The 26,469-nt window shown below is 36.0% G+C and overlaps 1 protein-coding gene across 4 annotated transcripts in view; it reads left to right on the top strand.

Moving 5' to 3' along the window:
• loxl3b (lysyl oxidase-like 3b) overlaps nucleotides 1-21,938 on the top strand; it is a 37,604-nt gene extending 15,666 nt beyond the window's left edge. For 2 of the 4 annotated variants that reach the window (XM_035958199.2, XM_023292359.3), the window contains 10 exons: nucleotides 2,681-2,888; nucleotides 3,075-3,255; nucleotides 8,044-8,198; nucleotides 8,996-9,166; nucleotides 13,455-13,614; nucleotides 15,048-15,291; nucleotides 18,102-18,217; nucleotides 19,308-19,444; nucleotides 20,792-20,903; nucleotides 20,982-21,938. In XM_035958199.2, the coding sequence (XP_035814092.1) occupies nucleotides 2,681-2,888; nucleotides 3,075-3,255; nucleotides 8,044-8,198; nucleotides 8,996-9,166; nucleotides 13,455-13,614; nucleotides 15,048-15,291; nucleotides 18,102-18,217; nucleotides 19,308-19,444; nucleotides 20,792-20,903; nucleotides 20,982-21,055 (1,558 nt within the window). In that variant the 3' untranslated portion in view covers nucleotides 21,056-21,938. Of the gene's footprint in view, nucleotides 1-976; nucleotides 1,034-2,680; nucleotides 2,889-3,074; nucleotides 3,256-8,043; nucleotides 8,199-8,995; nucleotides 9,167-11,236; nucleotides 11,393-13,454; nucleotides 13,615-15,047; nucleotides 15,292-18,101; nucleotides 18,218-19,307; nucleotides 19,445-20,791; nucleotides 20,904-20,981 lie in introns of all 4 variants that reach the window. The other 2 variants (XM_035958198.2, XM_035958197.2) reach the window with 2 other exon arrangements.
• Nucleotides 21,939-26,469: the final 4,531 nt, after the last annotated feature.

Here is a 26,469-nt window from a genome sequence, read left to right as displayed (position 1 = left end):
TTTTCAGTAGGTTTTAAACAAGATATGAGGATTTGGAAATATAAGAAACACATTCATTGTTGTTTTTGTCGTTTCATGGGATGTTGACATTAAGAAAAATCAAGAATATTGCTTTGCTTATCCAATTAAATGGTTTATTTCACCACGCCGAAGTACAATGGAGTCTACTATCCATTACCCTGAAAAAATGCAGAAATAACATCGAATTTGCAGATTCTAACCGATCCAGGTCTCGATCAATGTACCAAAATATTCAAAGTTACCAAGTTTACCAAATCCTGAGTAAATTTATTTGAGATCTGCAGAGAAACAGTTAAAGAACCCGACAGCATTGAGCACATGTTCTCTGTTATATGATCATCGTACTTTAATTGTCTGGAACCTGACACATCTGTACTTGATGTACATCCATTCCAAACATAAAGCAGTGCCATACAATGTCAATGTTTTAACCTAAACGTTCACATTGACACAAAAAAATCAACTAAAATCAGGATAGCACAGTTTGTACTAACTACATGACAGTAACTGTGCTTTACACGTGACATGGCCAAAAATATACGGACACTGTGACCAAAACTGTAGAAAGGAATCTAAAAACGTGTCCACATACTTTTGGCCATGTAGTGTATTTATGTTCTTGACTGTCTGAATGTGCTTTTGTGTCATATTTGTGTTTATTTCAATGCATTTATCAAAGGATGTGTCTGCTTCAACAAAGTTGTTTGTACTTAACCTGGAACTTTATACTACAAGTGTAAGAATATAGTGTTTTATTCAGTGTGTTTTGCATAATATGATCCATAGAGATGCATGTTTAACAGCTGTATTGAATCCTGACACATCCTTCTGAACAGCGTAACTGCAGTTTTACCTTAATTGTGCATCGTATAACCTTTTGTCACTGTGAATTTTCACTTTGTCACCTCGTTTTCTCCTCCTAACTGTGCAGTCTCACCCGTGTTTACCTTTGCAGGCAGACATCCAAAGCTAAAGCTAACTCTAAGTCTAAACAGAGCAGCCCTGGCAAAAGGTAATCTGAGGATAAACAATTCAGTGGGTAACTTTAAGGTGTCTGAAAAACACCCACACACATGCTGCTTCCATGAACAAAGTGTCATTTAAGATAAAGTCTGGGGCGGGGATTAGCCAAAAAATGTTGGATGTTCCCAAGAAAAGGAAAACTACAGTAATTGTCTGAGCCACGTCCATCCACGACCACCTGCCCTGCACATGTGACAATTTGTCTATGATTCACACACAACTTACAACAAAAAAGCAAAATCCTGTACTTGTTTTAACCCCATTTATGTACCGTATGTACTTCCATGATACTTGTTATTAAAGATTTTACAATTGCAAAGAGCAGTTTGCTATAAGAATGCTAAACAAGTAGCTTTTCATTTTGACTTACTTGTCAAAATATAGATGTAATTGATTGGTAATATATGAATAAATATTATGAAGAAATCTGCCTCTGAAGCTCACTGATGAACATGTTACGTCTCATGTAGTTAATCTACACTAAATCACAGCAACACTTCATTGTTTTAAGGCAGATACTGGACATTTTCTTGTTATATTGATATTTTTCATTGAAGAATTTGAGCATATTCAACAAAAAATGCATAATATGAATATTAATACGCCTTTATTAGAAGATTAGTTTACTTTTGAGGCACTCGTAGGTGGATTTGCAGTAGTTTTTTCCTGTTTAGCCAATTTGCTAAGCTGAACTAATGAAATATAGCTTCACATTTGCCATACAGACGTTAATTTGGTATCATCCTCTCATTTAACTTTCAGAAATCAAGAGAATAATGCATATTTTCCACAATGTCAAGTAAAGTCAAGTCACCGTTTTCTATATAGCACATTTTAGACCATCGTCACTCCATCAAAGTGCTTTTCCAGTAAAAAAAATTATACACAAATGTTATTTACTTTATGAAATGAACCCAAGAACTGTGGGTTAAAAATCTATAATGTTAATTATGGATTGAATTTACCTCACTAATTCACATATTAGGGATTAAAACCCTACATAAATTATGTAACATGCCGCTTTACCTGAATAATACATGTCAGAGCTGAGATCCTACACTGTTATTAATTATAGAGAATAATTTCAGTAATGTAAAAATATAGCTAGCATTCTATGATATTATAAATTAGTAAACTTAACCAAACTTAAATGTTAAAATGTATAACAATGCCTTTATTGTAAACTTCTCCATGTTATACTTCACTTCATACCACGGTTCTAAACTGTATAATTCTTGGTTTCAGTAGGTTTTTATCATGCTAAACGATATAATACCACTATATTGTCTCAACCTTAACATATATTGTTCAGGTAATGCATTATTTTATATAATTTAGAAATGTTTTGATCCACAATATGTACAAAACTGAGATAAAATCACATCATAAAATGACGCTATAGGGCCATAACCCCAATATTTAACCTTGTTTAGGTTGTGTAGGTGTGTGTGTGTTCATTTTGAGAAACTGTGCAGTTTTGTTCATTTATTCTTTCACTCATGTGGTCATTTGTTTAAAAATATCCCAATGTATTACCTAAAACCTGAATGCTGGGCGTCTAATTTCCTCTGTCAGACTGTAAACACAACGCAGGCTTTCATTCTCTCACCACAGTCCATGTCTCTGCTGCCTCCAGGTTGTATTTGGAGCGTCAGAAGAACTACTTCCACATTCACTCTGTGGCCTGTTTGGGCACCGAGGTCCATCTGGCCGCCTGCCCTCTGGAGTTCAGCAAACCCAACGCCACGTCGGCCTGCACGGGCGGCATGCCGGCCGTCGTCAGCTGCATGCCGGGGCCGCTGTTCATGCAGAACAGCGGGTTGAAAAAGAAACTTAAAATTTCGGTAAAGCAATTTTCAGGAAAGAAAGATGCTACACTTGATAACAAGATGTTTTGCATAGATAGCTAAATTGCAAAACCGTTTCACCTTATTTGCTCTCTGTAAACACTCTAATCACCTGGTTAGATGGTTGTAGATACTTGCCAAACCTGCTTCAGTGTGGACTCACTCTGTATCCTTGTTGTTTAGAGCAATGTGAGGTTGAAGGGAGGTTCCAGGGTGGGAGAGGGAAGAGTCGAGGTCCTGAAGGACAACGAATGGGGGACGGTGTGCGACGACCGCTGGAACCTGCAGTCGGCCAGCGTCGTCTGCAGGGAGCTCGGCTTCGGCAGCGCCAAGGAGGCTCTGACCGGCGGACGCCTGGGACAAGGTGAGGAATAATGACCTGTGACTGGAAGACAAGGAAGTATATGAGGATATTTTTTAAAAGTTCTCAGTCTTATGTGGATACACGAGACATAACTCCCATTCTGGGGCATAACTGTACACTACAGAGCCTTAAATTAATGTCTGTAAAAGATATCAAGCAATCAAAGAATTAAGTAGAGGAAAGCTTGGAGATGACTGCTGTTGCTTCAGGACAAAGCATCCGTTCACTCGGCACAGTTTAAATTGATTAAAGATAATATTTAGTAGATAAATTGAAAAAATATTTTATAAAATCACAGAAATAAATATTAACTTAATATTAACCATAAGAAAACAAACCAAAACTTTAAATAATGTCCACATCAAAAATCTGTATTTTTCCAAATGTTAATTTTATAACCCTGAAATGACATTGTTTTTACTGTATTTAAATCATCAAAAATATTGTATTTTTTTGCATTATTTATGAAGTATTTATTTAGTTACAGATTCCCCTGTTTTGTTAAATATCAGATTATCTGTTGGGAAATTTTAAAAAAGTGTATTTAAAGTTTGTGAGACCTAGTGACATTCACATATACCTAAATATACATTTTTTAAAAAGACCTGAACCTGGAAAAAAGTAAACTATATGTTTAACATCTGCAGCTTTTATAGCCATGTTGACTTTGTGATTATAATGTGGAATTTCTACCCACAAAATCTCTATTTTATATAACTGAGATAAATGAAGCTGAGTGGATTCTTTTCATTAAATCCCTCTGAACCATCACCATGTTTTTAAAACTGTCTTCAGAGATGACTTCCATCAGCAGCTGTCTATCTTCTGCCCCTCTAATCTCTCAGGTCATCTCTTTAACCAACACAACTGATTATCTGCCCTTAACATTCCTACTTGAATTCCTCATTTTGGGGCTTTTTAATAAGTAAAGGAATGTTGTGCATGAAGAAAGACAGGAGAGACTTAGTATTTTCACACACTTCACAAATCTGCTGCTCATTTTCTGATCGTGCAGCTAAAAAAAACAACCTAATCTCTGTGTATATTTTCCATCTGTGACTATGTTTTTTCCACAAATTCAAGGCTACATTCCTGATATTAATCCTCCCATACAGTTCATTAAATTGCTCTTTCTGTGTGTATTTCTGATTCCTAAGTGGCGGTCAGGCAGTTTTACAACAGAAAACTCTCCATGTTATTCCAGCTTTGCTATGCACCATTTCATATGACAATGAGGCAGTCAGTTTTTATAGGTCTAGCGTGTGTCTGAGCCTCTTGGTCTCCACATGGAAGATGGTAAATCAGCTCCAAGATAGTGATGATTGGAGCTGTAAAACTTTGGACCAGATGCTCGCAGTTTAAAACTGCAGTGGATGACCTTACAGAATGATATAAATTTAAAAATGGCAGCTTTATTCTTAAATGTATTTATGTTTTTTTTTTACATTATTACAGAACAAATCTTGTTCTACATATGATAACTTTTCTTTTAGGATCACACACATGCACGAACTCCCTTGGTTGGTTTGAAACTGCTTGAAAATTTGGCTTAAAAGCTAATCTGACTCAAAATTCCTAACAGAAGGCTGAAAGCTGTCAGTACAGGAAATCATCAGCTGAATGAGGTAGTTTTATGTATGGGGCTGAGGAAAGGAGCATATTTTCTTTTAAATAAATTATGGTTTAAAGCAGTGCATTCAGGGGAATTTACTAAAATCTATACATTGTCCAAAGGTACATAGCATGGCGGCAAGGGCTGGATCTCTTTGCTTACTTATCAGGTACTTATAGCACAGTCTTCAGATCCCTTTTGAAACAGATACCACCATTAACACAAAAGAGTCATCCCTCACCTGGCAGTTTTACAACCATACACACCTCAAATCACCAACATTTACCAGTTACTTACAACACAGTCTTGAGTTACCTCCCTAGACAGTTTCACAGCCAATCCCACCTTCAGAAATGTGAGTCTTGGGTTGTAAATGGTCCATTTGTTGTGTGATTTGGTGTCGAGAATAAATACCTGGGACTCACCGTCCAATTAGAACCGAAGAAGCCTTTTGGATTAATGTGAAACATCTTCAGGACCCAAAAACCTATCCAGTTGCTCTTTTACTGAAGCATTTAGAGTTACCATGATTTAGATGACTAAGAATCCACACACACAAATGGGAATTAGGATTGGATTTTCAGCAAAAATGTTTATGACTACTGGAGTGGCAAAGGATAATACTCTATGTCTGTGTAGATTCTCCATCCAGGTCATGGTAATTGTAGGACCTAGATCTCCTTGCTCACGTATCAGGTACTTATAGCACAGTCTTGAGATCACTTTTCAGACAGTTACCACCATTAACACCTAGATTCATACCTCGCCTGGCAGTTTTTACAACCACACACACCTCAACTTACCAGTTATTTACAACACAGTCTTGAGTTACATCCCCAGACAGTTTCACATCTATTCTCACCTTCAGGAATGTCAATCTCGGGTTGTAAATGGTCCGTTAGTCATGTGATTTGGTGTCGAGAATAAATACCTGGGACTCCCCATCAGTGATTTGGAACTGAAAGTCTCTTGGATGAAGTTAAAACATCTGCAAGAACCAAAAACACGTCCAGTTGCTCTTTTAGTAAAACATTTAGGGTTACCATGATCTAGATGACTAAGAATCCACACACAGAAATGGCTATTAGATTGGATTTTGAGCTAAAACCTTTCTAACTACTGGAGTGGCAAAGGATAATACTCTATGTCTGTGTAGATTCTCCATCCAGGTCAATCGGTCAATGGTAATCGTTGGCGCTTCAGTAGAAATCAACTGGACTTCTCTTGTTGGTTCTTGAAGACCTTTCACCTTCATCCAAGCGCCTTCTTTAGTTCTAACTGACTAATGGGGAGTTACAGTCCCTCAAGCTCACATGGCTAATGGCCCATTAACGACCCCAGATTCAGAACCTACAAAAGAAGTCCAGTTGATTTCTACTAGAGTTCAAACAATAATACACTATGTTATATATTATTTTCTGATTTATATGTGTTTCTTTCAGGTGAGACCATTATACTGATGGCTTAAAATTGAAGTTACAGTGAGTTTGCCAATGTTGTCTCACCTGCTGATCACAACATAAGATGTATTATCTCTAGAAATTAAACATTATTCTCTAAGCAACTAAAGTAAATGTGTCTATGCTTCCATGTTGTCACGCCAGATAACAGTGCCAACTAATTAGCATAGAATTTATCTCCAAAACATAGAGGTGTGTGTAGTATTTGTGTAAGTTTCGCTGAGATTCCATCTGAGGAGAAACAAGCCATCTTTTGTAGGGCTTTTCTCAGAAATTCAGGGTGTGGACGTCTGCTCTCGTGTTTGTACATTATGATTTCTACCACAGAGGAAGTTGACCAAGGAGGTTCACCACAAAGTCTGTTTGAGGAAGCAGCGTACCTGCTCTGAGCTCAGTTTGATGTCAGACCACCACCTGGAGGAATTAGTCCAAGAAACATTCCTGAACCTCACTGAAGTCGGAAACTCGTGCCGCTGAAGGAATTCCTTTCACGGAATTTATGTAATACGTTCGCCTCCTGGTGCGATGACACGTATGATGGAGTGAGAGTTTAGAGAGTGAATGTAAAGCAGGGTGTTGCTGACGGAGAGCAGGTCTCAGGTTAAATAGTGAGTTTCCAGAGGCCTCTATGCAGTGTGCAGTATAGACTGCTGCTACTAATTCTGTACATGGAAACAGCAGGATCCAGACAAATATCACAGCTATGTTTTACAGTAAAGATGCAGTATATCCTAGTCATATGGACAAGATTTTGAGCCTTGATGTAGCCTTCTATGTTATAATGATGAAATTCAAAAATTTTCACAAGTCACTTTCTGATTTGCTTCAGTAATGAACAAGACTTACTGCCATGCTAGCGCCTCATTGAAAGAGATGTTTGCATGGTCCGAGAACGTCAACACTAGTAGTTTGGGGTATTAGTTTTAGCTTAAATTTACTCAGCCATTCTTTTGAAAACAGGTGCGAAATGGCCTAGATTGTTCTAATCTGATTTAAGCGCCTTTTTATATTAGTGCAGACCCAGTAAATGCTGCAATGGTTGCATGTAACTGCTGTAACTGTTTGGTTTTGTGGATAAGGACCCAAGAGCAGGACTCAGAAAGCAGACCAAGAGTGAACACAGTTTATTGACAACACGTTCAAGATTTTATCATTCATTTGGATTCAATTCTAAACTGATTAAAGTTTGATGGCTGAAAGACTCGTTGAACTCACAAAGCGCACTTATTTTTGGCCATAACTCAGGAAATGTGCAAATACAGAATATAACATCTACTAGAAAAACAAACAATATGTGCGCGTGTATCTATGAAAACAGTGGGATAGCCTATTTAAGGATATCTGATTTGGCCTATTAAATCATATAAAAATATGTATATTATAATGTTGGTATGTGGTATAAATGATGGTGATTTTTACCCAGAATGTCAAAGGTCAGATCTAGACAGACAACAATGTAAACCACAACTTGACTTGTTGGTGTTGACAAACAAACACAAGGTGCTAATTCTAGCTTCAGAGGCTCTAAATGTATTGTGTGTGTTCAAGAAGCTGTAAATTCAGATGTAGGAAAAAGGCTTCTGTGGCCTAAACCCACCACTTTGTTTTGACTCCGATGAACTTCTGGCTGAGGATGAAAGCAAAACCTCTTTGTTTTGTTCCATAAACAAGTGCAACCTCTTCAACTTCAGAGCTTCTGTCCGTCTGTTTGTCCAGGAATGGGTCCAATATACATGAACGAGGTGAAGTGTGTCGGTCAGGAGAGGTCCATCTGGAACTGCCCCTTTAAAAATATCACGATGGAGGACTGTCAGCACATGGAGGATGCTGCCGTTCGATGCAACATTCCTTACATGGGCCTCGAGAACACGGTCAGACCTGAAAGTCCTCACTGACATGTTTAATTTCAAAATCACTGAGCTGTTATCTTGATAAATTTGCTTTTAAATGGAATTTATGTTAGCAAATGGAAGAAATAATATTGATTTACTGTAAACTATGGGCTACATGTTTAGTTGCTCTTTATTTGACAATAGAATGAAAGGAAAAATGTTAGAAAATGTCTTTTTCATACTGTGTTCTTTATTTATTACCTCTTGTCTTTTCATTAGTATTCAATGCTCTAACAGTCTTCTTTTTGTGTGCAAGAACGTGAGATTTAGAACTAACCGTAAGAAAAATCTCACATCTGTACACAACCAATAATTCTTCTTTACTGTTGTCACAAAACAAGTAATTTGTCTTTTCCTAAGTTTTATCTTTGTGTCGTGAATTGGTTTCATTGTTGGGTTGCTGAAAAAACAACTCATATGAAATTGTACTGTTGAAAAAATGTAAAAATTATGATTTTTTTGGTTGATTCCTTGAAAATTCAACATACTTTTTTCTGACAACAGTGATTTCCTTTAACATCGAGTATTTCTGGTTGTACGATTTGCATTTTGCCAGATTATACTCGCCAATGTGTAGATACACACAGACGCAGAGATAAAAACTCAATGAAGTGTCAGATTTTTAAACCATTAATAACCTAAAAAGCTGAATTTTACAGCTTTTTCATGACGTAACCTGTAGAAATTTAGATGCTTCTACCCAGAGTTTTTATCAAATCTAGCCCTCGTGTATCTGCGCTCTTCTCTGTGGTTCCTAACCCATCGGTCCCACACAGATCCGCATCACCGGAGGACGAACCCGCTACGAGGGCCGAGTGGAGGTGCTGAGTTTAGACTCTAACGGGACTCAGAGCTGGGGTCTGATCTGTGGAGAGAGCTGGACCACTAAGGAGGCCATGGTGGCCTGCAGGCAGCTGGGTTTGGGCTACGCTAACCAGGGCCTGCAAGTAGGTTATTAACACCACCGAGGTCAACTTTCTGCAGTTTCCTTTTCATATATATGATATGCAAATGTAATATACTGTCATGTACACCCAGTGGCCTTTCATTCTAGTTGGTTATTCAGTCACATTTTTACTCACTGTGGGCTTATTTTTGTCTACAATATGAAGTTCTGCACCTCTATAGAAACAGAACAACTATAGATAGAAGTAGAGAGGGTTTAGACGTGTTTTTTGTGGAGCTTAAGAAACGTATAATACCATAAATCATTTTTAAAAAAGTGAGAAAAAGTAGAATTTCTGTATATATTTGACAAAAAAGTAGAATTGCTGTGTATAGCATTTATCCAACTCCCAAAGATGGGAGAAACGGTGGCTCAACAAGCTGTAAATATTTTATCGCTTACATTTTTATTTTTTTCCATACTTGTTTCCTCTTTGCTCAGTGTAAACGCAGCCTGCAGTTCAACCAAACAGTTCCTGAATTTTTGTCATGTGGTTGTTGGTGGCAGTTGAGTCACTCATAGACTCACAGTTGCTCAAAGAAACACAGATTTTTTTTTAGTTTTTTACAGAATCCCTTTAGTGGAAACTATTATTTTTAAATGAGGCATGTAGAGTAAAGCAATTTTAAGCCTGGATTTGGTTGTCAGAAAGTTAAAAAAATTGACAGTCATTTCTGTTTTTACATTTTTTGGAAGTGTCATTTTGGTGATTTTTTTCAAAAGATAACTTGCTTTTTAAACCTGTTGGAAGCTTTTGGGGTTCAAATGGTTAATATTTTATTTCTTAAATATTGGCAAAGTGTGCAGGAGATTATTTACCTATATATATGTCAAAAATATTGCATATGTAATATATTGAATCAATTTGTTTCTTCTAAAAATTAACTGCATTTCCTCTTGATTGTCATGTAGCAACATGGCTTAGATCATGTGAAAGCAAGAGAATATATCATCCAAAATCAAAAATACTGTATAAATAATATATCGAATCCACTTGTTTTTTTCTAAAATTCAAGTGTAATTTCTTTTGAATCTAGTGTAGCATCATGGGTTATTATTTCTAATAATTCTGTAGATTGTGTGAATCTAATGAATAATCTAAAGTCGCTGTCATCTTATAATGGTGGCACGTTATCGACTTGTTTTTCTTTGATATATCACGGAAATCAGCATTTAATCTGGCAGTATGGAGCCATTAATCATTTAATATCCCTCTATTGTCTCGTTATCATCTGATATCAGTAGAGCCCACATATATCTGTTGCTCAGGTCGTATTTCCTGACAGGATTTTATACTTAAAACCTGCGTTTGATCTCAGATAAGTCTTTCCATTCTCCACCGTCACCCTCAAACCTGCAGCTTGTTAAACTCCAGAGACAGACAGACATTACTTAAAAATTCCAGCTGCTTGACTGTTTGTGAGAAACTGGATCCAGCTTGTCTGGAAGTGACAACATTAGCGGTGTTTGCTGCCATACAATCACTTGTCCGGCTCATGATCGGCAGCCCAAGAGTCCAGCTGAACTCAGACTCTCAGGGGAGTGTAGTGGCCACTGAGTGTATGGGTGTTTTTTTAATTTCTGGTCATACATGTTCAAATATCTCACATGTCAGTCGTTAGTGACAAATTTTATATGTACAAGTTTGACCTATTTGTTACCCGTAAAACTTTAAAATATATTCCTTAAATGCAGCTATGATGATAAATTGGTATTATTTGAACGTGCATGCATTAACCTATGACAGTATATTATCATTTCCATATGGAGTAGATGCAACCTCTTGCTTTTTCAGCTCTGCTTCACGTGGGCTGACTGAAACAGGCCCACATGAAGTTTCTAATCAAACTCTAAGCCACTCACCACAAAAGCCAAGCGGTGACCTCATCTGGAAACCACGCTGACGCTTCCATCGCCTTAGAAAAAAACCCAATAAACTAACCAAACTGCTGCTTCAACTACACATTTTATTTTCCGCTGCCTGAGGATGGGTAGTTTTTAGCGCAGACGGTTCAGAGACAGGACAGGAAGCGTGTCCCCTCACTGACTCCCAGCAGGACGTCTTCTGCAGATCCGGATAGTTGGCGGCCGGAGCAGTTATGAGGGCCGAGTGGAGGTTCAGGTTGGGTCCAAGTGGGGCACAGTGTGCAGCACAGGCTGGACCACAAAGGAAGCCATGGTGGTTTGCAGGCAGCTAGGGCTCGGATACTCCATGCATGCCATCACTGTAAGTAGGACTCTAAAGAAGAGATCTGTTCCACAGTAAGACACTGAACAAATGTATTTATATGCACAGCCCCTTGTGCAACACACACGGAAATAATGAGATGAGATGAGGGAAGATGAGATGAGAAAAGAGAAGATGAGATTAAATATGATGAAATAAAAGAAGATGAGCTATGAGCAGATGAGATAAGAGCAGATGTGATGAGATAAGATATGATGAGATGAGAAAAGAGAAGATGAGCTGAGATGTGATGAGATGAGAGGCAATGAGATGAGAAAAGAGAAGATGAGATCAGATAAAATAAGATAAATTAGGAGAAGATGAGATAAGATGAGTTAAGAGAAGATGAGATGAGATAAGATACAATGAGATGAGATAAGAGCAGATGAGAGAAGAGGAGATAAAATAAGATATGATAAGATGAGATAAAAACAGATGAGATTAGAAAAGAGGAGATCAGATAAAATAAGATGAGACAAGATGAGATGAGAAAAGACAAGATGAGATGAGATGAGAAAAGACAAGATGAATCAAACAAAATGACAAAACAAAAGAAATGCTAGCAGAAAAGCGATGAGATATAAGTATGATACAATGCTAAAACAAAATAAGTTAGCTAAATAAGGCTATAATGGAACATTTAAAAATAATGCTGGCAATTACAGTGAGGTAGTAAGTGATATCACACATGATAATGAATTTATATGTTCAGTTCAGTTGAGTTCTCACCTGGAACTGAGATCAAAATGAAATATTGTACATTAAAGTTGCAAATGTTAAAAAGAAAATAACACAAAAGAGTCATAAATACATGTCTAATTCAATGTAGAATATAAGGCTAATTGTAAATAACAATAACAAAAAATAAATAAAAATGGGCTGTGTGTCACTGTAAATTCTTCCAAACAATCAAAATATATTTTTACCTTTTTCTGCGGAGAAGCAAAGCTCATACAAATGCTTTAATAAATACATAGAAATAAAAGCTGATTGCATCAAGAAATGAACAAGAACCATTTAAACTGTATATACCATTTAAAGTTAGTAAATTAAGTGTCACAACAGTCAGTTTTTACAACTGTAATTAACATTTAAAGTACAAACTGGAATAAAAATGTGACACAATGAAGCTAAATTTGATAATGTAAACATACATGTAAATGTATTTTTAGAGCTAAATTCTGCACTAAAATCTAAAGTCGTTAGTGCACTCTAGTTTTAACTCAATTTTCACTGCTGATGTTTTGACACTTGAGTACCAACTGTGGTGAGTTTCAAAGCAGAAAACCATGAGGAAATTTGAGGATTTTGGTGCATTCATGTGCACTTTAAAAAAACTAATGAATGGATCGTTAAACTTCAGCAGTAAATGTCACATTTTGATGTCATTCCCCTAGATTTTAAAAAGGAATCTATGGTTAACGAGGCACAAGCACCAGTTTCTACACCCACAGAACAAAACATTCACAGGGCAGAACTTGTTATTCTGCGGCTTCTTGCCAATGTGGTCACAGAAGCCGAATAAAGGCACAAAAATGCATAAAATTACAGTTTTCATTGCAAAATTACGACCTTATTTGAGGATGTGATAATGAATTGTTCTTTTATGGGATTGTAAACGCTTATGGGAGATCTTCGCTTTCAAACATTGGTTTTTAAAACTGAATATGTGGCATTCTGGAACAAATACTCCTCAGATATTTTTAAAAGAAATGCAAGAAACTGAACGTAAAAGTTGCAAGCTGCGCGCCAAAGCGATAAAGAATACTTCTGTGTGGAAAGTATAGCGATATAGCTGATATATTTATGGTGAAAGTGATGAGTTTATAGGGTTTGGGATGGAGAAATCGTGCAGTATGACAATCGAACCACTTACTAGTGTCCTCCAGCGATCATAAACTCAGCATTACACTGTGTCCTCGATCAGAAGCCAAACATGCGTCATGGACATCTGTTTTTCACAACAGCAGCATCACACTGAACTCTCTGCAGCTCCGTTTGTGAATGATAGATGAATCCTGTTTGTTTGTTTGTTTGTTGTTGTGTGACCTCCACCTGTAAGGAAACCTGGTACTGGGACAGCAGCAACGTGACGGAGATGGTGATGAGCGGCGTGAAGTGCACAGGAAGTGAAATGTCTCTGAGTCAGTGCCAACATCACAAAACCGTCAGCTGCCAGAAAGCGGCAGCAAAATTTGCAGCCGGAGTCATCTGCTCGGAGAGTGAGTCGAAGTTACAGAAACACATGTGTGGCAGCCGGATTTCTCATAAACATCACATCATTTCCATTTCAATCGCAAAGATATATCATTATAATACCTGGATTATTGTAACCTGACTCATATTTATTACTACTTTTCATCCATATGCAGATCTAGTTGCACCAGAAGAGTAACCAAGATTAAATTGTGTCTGTAAAGTTAATTTATTTGAGTTTATACACAGTTAAAGTGCTTTTCCATAATCTTCCAAATTTACTAAACATATGTGATAGTGAAATTATATCATATTTATACACAATATTCCTTAGCAAAGCAAAATGGTCAAGATTACATTTACATCATCAAAAATGTTAAATCTCATCTACTATAATATTCACCAGTTAATGCACTCATGCTTTTTTAAATCATTATGAACGCATTTGAAGAGCCATATAAAATATTTTAAGAGAAAAGACATAATTAAAGTCCAAATATACAATATATTATATAAAAACAAAGTCACAAAGCACCTTGTACATAAATATAAATAGTATAGAACAGAAATATGTTATGAAATTCTGTTTTTACCGTAGCATGCAGAAAGAGTAAAGTGACCACTACCCCAATAGAGAAATATACAATATAATATAAATATATAAATATATATAATTAAATACTAGGATACAAAATGCACAATAAAATGCAAAATATACTGTGACGAAAATCATATCTTTACAATAAAGCAAATGTCAAATTCGACAAATTAATGAACAAATAAAAATAAAAAAGGAAATCCAAGATCCAAAACAAGATAATATAGTGAAGTAAAGTCAAGATTTTAAACAAAGACAAAGAAAACATAAATTATATCAAATTGAAGACAGTAGTCATTGCATCAAAGTTCCCTCCAGTGAAAAAGATTATGACAGAAATTGTAAAATAAACCTAACAAGCTTAAATATTGGGGTTAAAACCCATTAGTGTTATTTATCGTGTGATTTTATCAAAGTAATTTACACAATATGGATTAAAACCCGACAAAAAGTATATAAAATACATACTTGACTAAAATATATATTAAGGCTGATTATTATCTTGTAATTACTGACAATAACCTAACTAACCTTTGATAATGTAGCTAAGACTCCATAATATTATAAATTACAGAACTTAACCTAACTCATATAAACATTATGTCCAACAGAATTATTGATTATTAACTTGATGAATTTGCAGCTTTTTACTGTGTAAAAATACTCATGAAAATCCAGCAAATCTAAGGATTTCCTGGATCCCTTTTGAGAAAACTTTGGTTTTATTTTTTACATTTTTATTTTATTTTATGCAGATTATTTAGTTGTATTTCTAATGTTAGTTTTATTTAATGTTTTTGTATTTTATATACATGTGGACTAGACCTCGATCCTAACCCTTCTCCTGTCCTTCCGTCCCAGCTGCCTCTGATCTGGTCCTGAACGCTTCTCTGGTCCAGCAGACGGTTTACATCGAGGACAGACCTCTTCACATGCTTTACTGCGCTGCCGAGGAGGACTGTCTGTCCAAATCTGCTGCCAAGGCCAACTGGCCTTACGGACACCGACGTCTGCTCCGGTTCTCCTCCCAGATCCACAACATCGGCCGGGCCGACTTCAAACCGAAGGCCGGACGGCACTCGTGGGTCTGGCACGCCTGTCACGGGTAAAATCCTCTTTATTAAGGCACCAAATTACCATTTTAAAAGATCTTCTCAGTGAGATTTACTTATAAATATATATTAATAGTAATATTAAGATTTTAAGAGCTTAAGAATGCCCCAATGATAGTTTGATTTAAGAAAAGTTTTATTAATGACTTTTCTTTACACTGTAGTGGATCAAACAAAAAGTTAATCATCTTTCATTCAATGAAAAAAGATCTGAGTCAGTCATCTCTGCAGAGAGAAATTACTGAATTTCTCAGTGCACATAAACTTTTATAATATTGGCAAACTCCTGTTTCCAGCGTCCTCCCCTCAGGCTCTTTCTACCAGTTACCGTCTATGAATATTGATGGTTCTGACTGTCCAATAGATCAGGGGTGTCAAACTCATTTTAGTTCAGAGGCCACATTCAGTAAAATCAGAGCATAGTAATCTATACATAACTTTAAAAAAGAAATTGCCCTTTGTTTTAGTGCAAAAAAGTAAAAACATTATGAACAACCTGAAGGTCCTTAAGAAAAATAAGTGCAATTCTAACAACATTATGTCTCACTTTATCATGAATACATTACAACCTACAGATCAGAGTGTCTATAAAAGCACAAAACATTCAGTCTCAGGTATCTGGAACTGAATGATTTAGTATTTTATTTTATGATCAAAATAACTTGTCAAGATCTAGAAATTATTTTACATTTACAGTTTTGAAATGAAATTTCGTTGTTTATGAAAATGTGCAATGACCAATAAAGACTGATTTCCAATTTCCAATGATTTACAGATTTACAATTTGCAGTTAATGTCTCTCAACATAATTTTCGCAAGGGCCAGATATGACCCTCTGGTGGGCCGCTTTTGGCCTATGGGCCATATGTTTGGCACCCTTGCAATAGATGATGAAATATCTGATACTATTTGTGTTGAAGATTAGGTACTTTCTGTTAGAAATAATGATATGTCTCATTTCTGAGAGTCTAATCTTATTGTTTGTGATTTAAACTCCTTCTCCAGTCATTAATTAAACCCCAAACACTCACCTCTGTGTATCAGTGTTACCCACACCACTGTTCAAAAGTTTGGAGTCATTTAGAAATGTCCTTATTTTTGAAAGAAAAGCAGTTTTTCAGTGAGAATAACCTTAAATTAATCAGAAATACAGTCTAGACATTGTTAATATGGTAAATGACTATTGTAGCTGGAAACAGCTGATTTTTAATGGAATATCTCCATAGAGGTACAGAGGAACATTTCCAGCAACCATCACTCCTGTGTTCTAATGCTACATTGTGTTAGCTAATGGTGTTGAAAGGCTCATTGATGGTTAGAAAACCCTTGTGCAGTTATGTTAGCACATGAATAAAAGTGTGAGTTTTCATGGAAAACATGAAAATGTCTAGATGACCCCAAACTTTTGAACGGCAGTGTATTTAGAAGTTTTTTCCATGAAAATAATCACTTTCTGTATTAAAATATGAATCTGATCTACATTTACACCATTTGGTCCTTAAGAATTTGTGGATTTAAGAAGTCTCCACCTCTTTCTCCATACATTTATGTGCTGTTTGCTGCAGCTCGAGCACACCAGCTCTGCTTTAACATTGCAAAACTACTCACCAAAATCTAAATCTGTGCTTTTGAAACGATTGTCAAAAGAATGCATACAAAAGTACGCTGCATTTGCAAGGAGGAAATGCTCAACTATGGCCTCGAATGCTAAATTTACTCATAATAGATCTTCCAACATTTAAGAAAACATCCTATAAACATGTTCACAAGGAGAAAAAATTATCTTTAAACCTCAGTGGACATTTAAAGAAAGAAAATCTTGCGGACTACAAGAATCTGTGGTGCTTTATTTTCCAACATTTGTGTGATTTAAAAAAAATATTAGCTGTATCAAGCTGGCACCTTTGTACATCTTTGATTATGAACGTATATTATGCTTTACAACAGAGAAAAAATATGTATAAACATACTTTTCTGGGTGCAAAAGTCGAAGAAACACAAGATATGTTTACACCAGTGCAGTTACATTAGTTTGGACAGATCGGAAGCACAACTCATATCTAAAGTGTTCTTATTTTGTGCAGAAAACTGAGTTAAATGAGCTTTGTAGCTGCAACAGAAACAGATACAGATAAAAATACTAGAAATTCTATTTACAGTCCAGAACAAGACCAAAATGCGCCTGTGTGGGAATTTACTGTAAAAATGTTACTTTCCTGTCCTACTAGATCACATCATCTCCTCGTATGTTTTTGTTTAGTCTGTATTCTCCCTCCTCTCACCAACAAACAAACAAGATTTACATACCAGTGGAAGGAAAGTGGGAAGTGTGTCCTTCTCCGTCATTATTGCTGCTTATGTTGTCTGCTGCTCAGATAACAGTACAAGACAAACTGTGTTTATGCAGCAGCCGCTCTGGCATGAAATGACTGTTTACAGAATGTGTCAGCTTTAGATGTCTGCAGTGGAAATCTGGGCACGAATACAGAGATCAGGACATGTTGTAGTCAAAAACACTGTGTAATATCTATTAAAGTAACATTTAACCGTTGCTTTTTTTAAGGAATTATGTATGTTATCAGTCAGAGCAGACTCTTTTCCATAAACATACAGAAGAGCTGAGAGTAAAAAAAAAATATCATATATCAATGGAAAACTCAGTATTGTTGTCAAACTATATGGAATAAAACCTAGAAACAAGAGGCCTTAACTAGTTTTGTGTGGGCAATGAGGGATTTTCTCATTTTAGATTCACTTTTCGCCCTTGAAAACTACATTTTCTTTCTTTCCATGTCTATTACAGCCACTACCACAGCATGGATATTTTCACTCACTATGATTTACTGAACGCCAACGGGACCAAAGTGGCCGAAGGACACAAAGCCAGTTTCTGCCTCGAGGACACAGATTGTCAAGAGGGTGAGTCTTCAGATCAGAATCCAACCACAATATCTGGTTTGATGTATTTGGACAACCAGAAAGCTGGAATCTGTCAAAAATGCCTTGAGAAATACTCACACTAACACAGATAGTCATTAAATTTATGTCATTACAGATTAGGGATGTCCGATATTGGCTTTTTTGCCAGTAACCCATATTGTCCAACTCTCAGTTTCCGATTTCGATATCAACCGTTACCGATATATGTAGGCTATTTAGGTAACATCACATATCACCTGTCCTGGAATTAACACATCATGCCTAATTTTATTGTGTTGCCCCATTGGATGCATTCTCAAATGCAACAAGGCTTTCCAAATGTAAACATTGTGCAAAATAAGAAAACTACTTCAACTTAAGTTATGGAAAAAATTCATCCATCTATTATCTATACACCGCTTAATCCTCATTAGGGTCGCATGTTCTCCCTGTGCATGCGTGGGTTTTCTCCAGGTACTCCGGCTTCCTCCCACAGTCCAAAAATATGCTGAGGTTAATTGATCATTCTAAATTGCCCGTAGGTGTGAATGTGTGAGTGCTTGTTTGTCTTTGTATGTAGCCCTGCGACAGACTGGTGACCTGTCTAGGGTGTCCCCTGCCTTCACCTGAGTCAGCTGGGATAGGCTCCAGCCCCCTCCGCGACCCTAGTGAGGATTAAGCGGTGTATAGATAATGGATGGATGGATTATTTTACAGATATTTGCCGCTATTTGAAAGATAAATTGTGTTTATTGAAGACTGAAAAACTATACATTTTTCGACTGTTATTTTGCAGATTTTGCAAAATTACAGATAAAATCAGTGAAATGACAGGAAATAATTTACATGTTGAATATAAAAATATATATATATGCTGATCAGCAACTAGCAAGTGAAAATTATGTAGTTTAACGGTAAATATGTAAATTATCTTTCTAATTCCTTCTTCCAAACCCATATTTTCCTGATGATTTCCTCTGTTCAGATATATATTTTCAAATAAATATCATTACTTCATGACTATTTACAAGGCTCTGTTGGTTCTTTATAAGTAACCCACTGAATCCATCTTTTCGTTTGTGACCTCCAGGTGTTTCTAAACGGTACGAGTGTGCCAACTTTGGCGATCAGGGCATCACTGTGGGCTGCTGGGATTTGTACCGCCACGACATCGACTGTCAGTGGATCGACATCACAGACGTCAAACCTGGAAACTACATTTTGCAGGTGAGCATGTCTGGATGAAAGTGTAGAGGACAGAAGGAATCCTGCTCAGTAGGGAACAACCAATTATCAGCCTGGGTGATTATCGTGGCTGATATTTGGCAATTTTTCCAGTTATCGGTATCAATATTTGTACTGACAGATTATTGATAAATTAAATATTCCAGATGCAGCGTCCTCTCTGTCTGTCGTCACTCTGTGGTCTCAGGAATGTCTCGCAACAAACCAGGAAATTAGCTGCTCTCACAGTGACTAATGCTTTGCTAACGGCTAGCGGCTGAGTTAGAAGGCAGCCACAAATTAACCTGAATCAGAATCTGGAGAACAATTCATAAAGCTTTAACATCTGAACCTCAGTGGGCAATAAAAGTGATACAACAGTGAAAGATTAAGAAAATACAGAAGAACAACAGGAGACAAACTGATCAATCTCAGTGGCTCCACATAAACGGAGGAGATAATTTAATCACTCCTATTTCTATTTTACATATTCAGTTACAGTCACCCTTATTAATGAAGAATCCTAGTCATGAATAACAGGTTCTCTGCTGTCACATGCCATTAAAACATTACATTTAATGTATATTTGTCCCAAATATTGGTTATTGGTCTTTCTTGATTACCAATAATCAGCACCGGTATCGGCCCTAAAAACCCAAACAAAGAAGACAAACAAAAATAACCCATATCGGCTGATCCCTACTGCCTAGTTATACAAAATCTATGATGGAACAATGATGAATGAAGCCAATGGAGAAATGTTAAAAACTGCAGTTCCTAAAATGTCCACTTGAGGCTGGATCCAAAATTGGCTCAATCCTCATAGACCTCCATGTTAAAATGTCCAACTTTACAGCAGAAATAAACATGTTTACAGTCTGGTGTAAAAAACAGTTTTGGTCTCTGGATAATTTCAATGTTTATGATAACAGTACTGAAGGTGATTTTTTATATAACTCGCCTGTTTAAATTGTATTCAAGTTTGAAGTCAAGCATAATTAAGAGTGAGGCCACTAGCCTCAGCTCCATTCCACAGTTTTGTACAGTTAACATGTAAATTAGCACAATTTTTAGGTGATTTTACAGTTACTATCCATAATTAAAGAAGGAAAATGTGTAAAACAACAGTAAATTATTTTAAAAAATAGCTAGCCAGCTAAAGATCTTTTTAAAAACATTCATTTTTTTTACAGTTTAGAGCAGCCACTCATCAGGTTTCGTTTTTTCCTCACCTTGTACACTTTTCTGCATGTTCTCCAAGAGTTTATCTTGTTCTGAATTTTCATGTCATTGCTCTAGCTGCTTTAACTGTAACAGCAGAAAAAGAAACGTCTCTTTTTCCCTCTTCAGGTTGTGATTAATCCAAATTACGAAGTGGCCGAGAGTGACTTCACCAACAACGCCATGAAGTGCAACTGCAAGTATGACGGACATAGGATCTGGCTGCATAACTGCCATATCGGTAAGCACTAAAAAACATTTTAACTAGCTGCTGTTAATCAGTTTTGGCTGCTTTAATTATTGTTTTCCATCCTTACAGGCGATGCGTTCAGCGAGGAGGCAGAGAGGAGATTTGAGAAATACCCCGGACAGCTGAACAACAGAATTTCTTAATGACTTCTCAACACTATGGCGACCAAAGTGGGGAGCTGAGTGAATAAAAATACACCTCACAAGCTTTAAAAGGACACAAACCTTTTGTTTTCAGGTGCTGAAACGGATCCCCACCACAGATTTGTAGTCGTTGAAGAAGCTAGCAGTCTTTTCCTCCGGTGAATGTGTTGTATGTCTGACTTATTATACTTGAATATTCAAGTGCTGATGTTGTTTTTTCCTCTAGTCTCATGTGAGTTTATGCTATGTTTTTATTACAAATTTAGATTTTTAAAAACTTCAGTCTGTGTATGACAAGTGTACAGCCTTCCATTGAATGTGTTTGTTGTTTTATTTTCCATTTTTTGATTATTTTTGTATAACCGGTTGTATTTTACTTGGATGGCACAGGTTCAGAACTACCTGAAGAAGTGGAAAAAATCGATCTGAGGGATAAACAGGAACAGAATGCAGCTCTGTGACACCTTTAATGCAAGCTCATACCAGGTATTATTGACCAAAAACCTGCAAATGTGCCTCACATTACATCTTTTATCTGAATTATTCACTTGGATTAGCATGTTCACTGCAAGTCTAAATGCAGATGAGCGTTTTGTGAGGATCATAACACACCTGCCTCCACAGTTACAGTGTTTTGTGAATGTATATATTGCCAATATCAAGGTGCTAAAGAAAAAAATGCTTGTTTATCAGCAGTATTGTAAATTCAAAGTGCTTCAAAACCAGTATGAAGCCATGTGTAGCTTTAGTCTGTGTGTTTTTTTAAATAGCATTTTAGGGTCAAGACGTACAAATACAAAAAAAACTAGTTACCATAAAGATTTGCTGTATGTAAGCTGATGTAATCACACTCACTGCACCAAATAAAACAGAGAGGAGTTAAGATTTTTCTTCATCTGTAAGATTTATTTCATCAGAAATTCTTCGTTGTTGCATTTTGAAGCAGCTGATTGTACCATCATCACTTGCAATTGATTCATTCATTAAAAAAATCTGAAAAGTTTAACATAATTTTCCATTGCAGATATCCTCCGACTCCTATTTAAGGGTTTGGATCCCTCAGCTCAGGAACAACTAAGGTATTAGGAGAACTAAAACTGCATTTCTTAGTCAAATATTAACATTGTTTGCAAACACAGAGCATTGTGGGGGTTCAGCTAACAACGGGCACCATGACAAAATCATCTGTGCCGGTTAATGGTACCTGCGAAAAAATTTTTTTTTTTACAGTTTGAACAATGAAAGAGCTGGATTTTATAGACTAAGTCCTAAATCATACTCATGAAAAATAATAAAACGTGGTGGTGGTGGTTCTTGTATTCATCAGCCCTCATAAGTACGGAGACAGACACATGTAATGTTCTGGGTTGAAAAACACATTTAAGATCATTTAAAGAGAGAGAAAAGTGCAATGTAAGATGACAAACATCCCACTTGTGGATCTATAACTGCACAAGTCATCAAATCCAAAAAAAGAGCCAATAATTGATGAGCTCAAATAAATGAAATGTTAAAATCATAAACTTATAGAGGAGAAATATATATAACTGTCCAGATACATATTCTTAATTTCAAATCAGATAAAACGGCTTTAACCCTTGTGTTGTCCTGAGGGTCAAAATTGACCCGTTTTAAAGTTTGAAAATGTAGGAAAAATAGTCTATTTTCACAGTGAAACTTCTGATGTCCACATTGGAAATTTCTGAACATTTTTTGGTGGAAAAAAAATATCTCTTCAAGAACATTCACAAAAAAATGATTTTTTGTGAATGTTCTTAAAGAAAATATTAGAAGTTTTACTGATATATATGGAATCACTTCAGATATTTTTAGGATTTTTTGGAAGATTTTTACAATTTTTTTGAAAATATTTAAAAGAATTTTCTTGCCAAATTTGGGGGATTTTTTAAAAATAAAACTTTTAAGGGAAATTTTTAAAGAATTATTGGAATTTTCTTTCTGAAGGTTTTGCAAATTTTCGTAAATTTGGGGAACTTTTTTGCTGAATTTTTGGATTTTTTTTTAGACAAGGAAACACTATTTTTTGGTGCCCGTAAATGAGGACAACAGGAGGGTTAATAGACCCAAAAATGTTAGGGCCAACATAACTAGCAATTAATACTACAAATCATCGATGGAATGTCTAAAAGTAAAACACCTACAAGTTCACACAAGAGACAACATATTTTGGGACATATTTTGTTCAGTGCCATTTTTCACCAACTATTAGTTTAAATATCATGGTGTATTTCTTAGTCTCGGTAGCAGAACTGCACCGGTTAAATGTCCTGCTTGGCAGAGTTGGAAGAGAAGCTGCCAGAGTTCATCTCAATCCGCTGATAATCTCAGTCTTCGCTGTCACGGTCAAACAATCCCATTAACCCTGCTTAGCAATCACATTAACCGTGTGCACAACATAACACCAGCTCAGTTAAGTCACTACACAGCACCTGTGATGATTTTGAAGACTATAATCACATCGAATCTCATTTTTTTTCTTGTGCTTTAGGTTTATTTGACTCATGATTTCATCTTAAAAGGTCGGAAAGTCGAGAAAAGTGCAGTATTTAGGCTTTCAAAATCAGAAAATCACCAAAAAATTCAGCTTATAGTTGCTTAAAATAAAGAAAAGCAAAGAATCCTCACATTAAAAAAAATGTAACTGCAGAGAGTTTGTCATTTCTGCTTGAAAATTAGAAAATTAGACCAATTTTGCATCAATAAAGGACTTCAAAAGTGCGTTTCCTTTCCAGCTATGTTGTTCAGAATGAGTCTAGATGTATTTATGAACACTTCCAAATTCAAAAACTCCCAAACAAATTGCTCCAGATCGATAAAAGTCTCATTCAGCCAGATTTAAAAGTCTTGTTGTGGATGTTATCCAGCTCACTTAAGTCAGTATATAGCACCTAATCTGTAACAAGCCTTAACTGTGATGACTGTAAAGGCTGAAACCACAAAAACACAAAATTTTAAATCTCTCATCTCATTTTTTCTTAGACTTTATCTATAATAGGTCAGAAATCAGAGGAAAATGCCTAAGATAGCACTTTCAAACACAGGAAATCAGGAAAAATCCAGCTTATAGTAACATCAAATAAATAAAAGCAAGGAATCCTAGCATTGGAAAAGATGTAACAACAGAAAGTTTGTCATTTCTGCTAAAAAATGAACAAATTAGATCGATTTTGTGTAAATAACTGGCTTTAAAAATGAAATTATTTGGACGATGTGGTTCAAAAGTAATCTAAAAGTGTGAACATTTCCCAATTTAAGAACTCCCAGAGAAATTGCTCCAGATAGATTGAAGTCTCATTTAGCCTAATTTAAAAATCTTGTGCACATTAACCAGTTCGCGTAGATCAGTATATAGCACCTATTCTCAACTGTGATGACTGTAAAGAGTAAAACACAGAAATACATTAACTTCTGATTCTCTTAGCTCACGTTTTTCCTGTACTTTAGCTATAAAGGTCAGAAAATAGAGGAAAATTCACACTGTAATGATTTCAAACACAGAAAATCCCCCAGAATTCATCTTATTGTTACATAAACTACAAAAAGTGTGTGTTCTCTGCTTAAAAATGATCAAATTAGAGCAATTTTGCATCAATAACTGGCTTTAAAAGTGAAACTATTTGCTGTTTTTGCACATTATATGTCACTGAAGCTGCTGCAGGTTCCCTGAGTCCCTGACAGAAGAGGATTACAGTGGTTCAGCAGCATGTTGTCATACATGAGCAGGTTAATCCTCATCTGACAGCAAACACACACACAACTATGTAGGGAGCTTTGCAGGGCGCCACCTAGAGGGCAACAGCTCTAAGGACATGATTGCACTTTTAAACTTGCACAGAAAAGTCTCCACATGACGGTTTGGTAAACCCATTAACCCTCCTGTTGTCTTCATTTACGGGCACCAAAAAATATTGTTTCCTCATCTGAAAAAAATCCAAAAATTCAGCAAAAAAATTCCCCAAATTTCTTAAAATTTGCAAAACCTTCAGGAAGAAAATTCCAATAATTCCTTAAAAGTTTCCCTTTAAAGTTTTATTTGAAAAAAATCCCCCAAATTTGGCAAGAAAATTCTTGGAAATATTCTCAAAAAATTTGTAAAAATATTCTAAAAAATCCGAAAAATACCTGAAGTGATTCCATATATATCAGTAAAACTTCTAATATTTTCTTTAAGAACATTCACAAAAAAATCAACCAAAATCCAGGAAATTTTGCTGGATTGTGGTTGAGCTTTTGTGAATGTTCTTCAGAAACATTTTTAACATTTTTTTTCCACCAAAAAATGTTCAAAGATTTCCCAAAAATGTTGAAAATGTGGACATCAGAAGTTTCACTGTGAATATATATATATATTTTTTATTTTTTTTCCCCACATTTTCAAACTTTAAAACAGGTCAATGTTGACCCGCAGAATGACACGAGGGTTAAGGAACTGAATCGTTGATTGTCTTGTCCTACATTTCACATGTTCATTTTCTCGCATTTTGGAGCCAGCGTAACAAGATGCACACAAATATACTTCAAAAAAGTATGGGGTCACTTAGAAATGTCATTATTTTTGAAAGAAAAGCAGTTTTTTTCAATGAAGATAACATTAAATGAATCATAAATCCAGTCTAGACATTGCTAATGTGGTAAATGACTATTCTAGCTGGAAATTTTTAATGGAATATCTCCATAGGGGTACAGAGGAACATTTCCAGCAACCATCACTCCTGTGTTCTAATGCTACATTGTGTTAGCTAATGGTGTTGAAAGGATCATTGATGATTAGAAAACCCTTGTGCAGTTATGTTAGCACATGAATAAAAGTGTGAGTTTTCATGGAAAACATGAAATTGTCTGGATAACCCCAAACTTTTGAACGGTAGCGTATTTCCATAAATCCTCCATCAATCAGATAGAAGAGCTTTAGCTGAGATTTTTGACCAGTTAAAGCTGTTTTATCGGATTTTAACCCCTTCATGCCGATCGTCGCAAATTCACAATATACCACTTTCATCCAGACTGCAGCCGAGATAGCATGTGCATGCCCCCAATGCCAGATTGTGAATATTCAATACGTACCTCGTAAACTTTGCAGGCACTGGTTTCTCATAGGACCGGTCAGAGTGAGACCTAATTATTATATATCTGTTATTACTATTATATATCTGTTCTATGTGTAATAGATAAATTAACAATCTCCGCTTCATTTAGCATCAGCTGGAAAGCAAAAAGACAAATAATTATTTTTCTTTATAAAATTGAAAATACATTCAGGTGTCAAGGGGTTAAATTTAAAAATGCAATTTGGATATTGCATTTGGCAATATTGTAATTTTTATTAAGTGTTCAGCCCTAGTGTGGATGACGTATTAAAAAGGCAACAATGACAGGTTAAGAAATATAATGTA

This window comes from Amphiprion ocellaris, chromosome 20 (assembly GCF_022539595.1).
Source record: "Amphiprion ocellaris isolate individual 3 ecotype Okinawa chromosome 20, ASM2253959v1, whole genome shotgun sequence".
Taxonomy (NCBI): domain Eukaryota; kingdom Metazoa; phylum Chordata; class Actinopteri; family Pomacentridae; genus Amphiprion; species Amphiprion ocellaris.
Note: the sequence above shows the minus strand (reverse complement) of the source record. Positions and strands in the feature narration are given on the sequence as shown.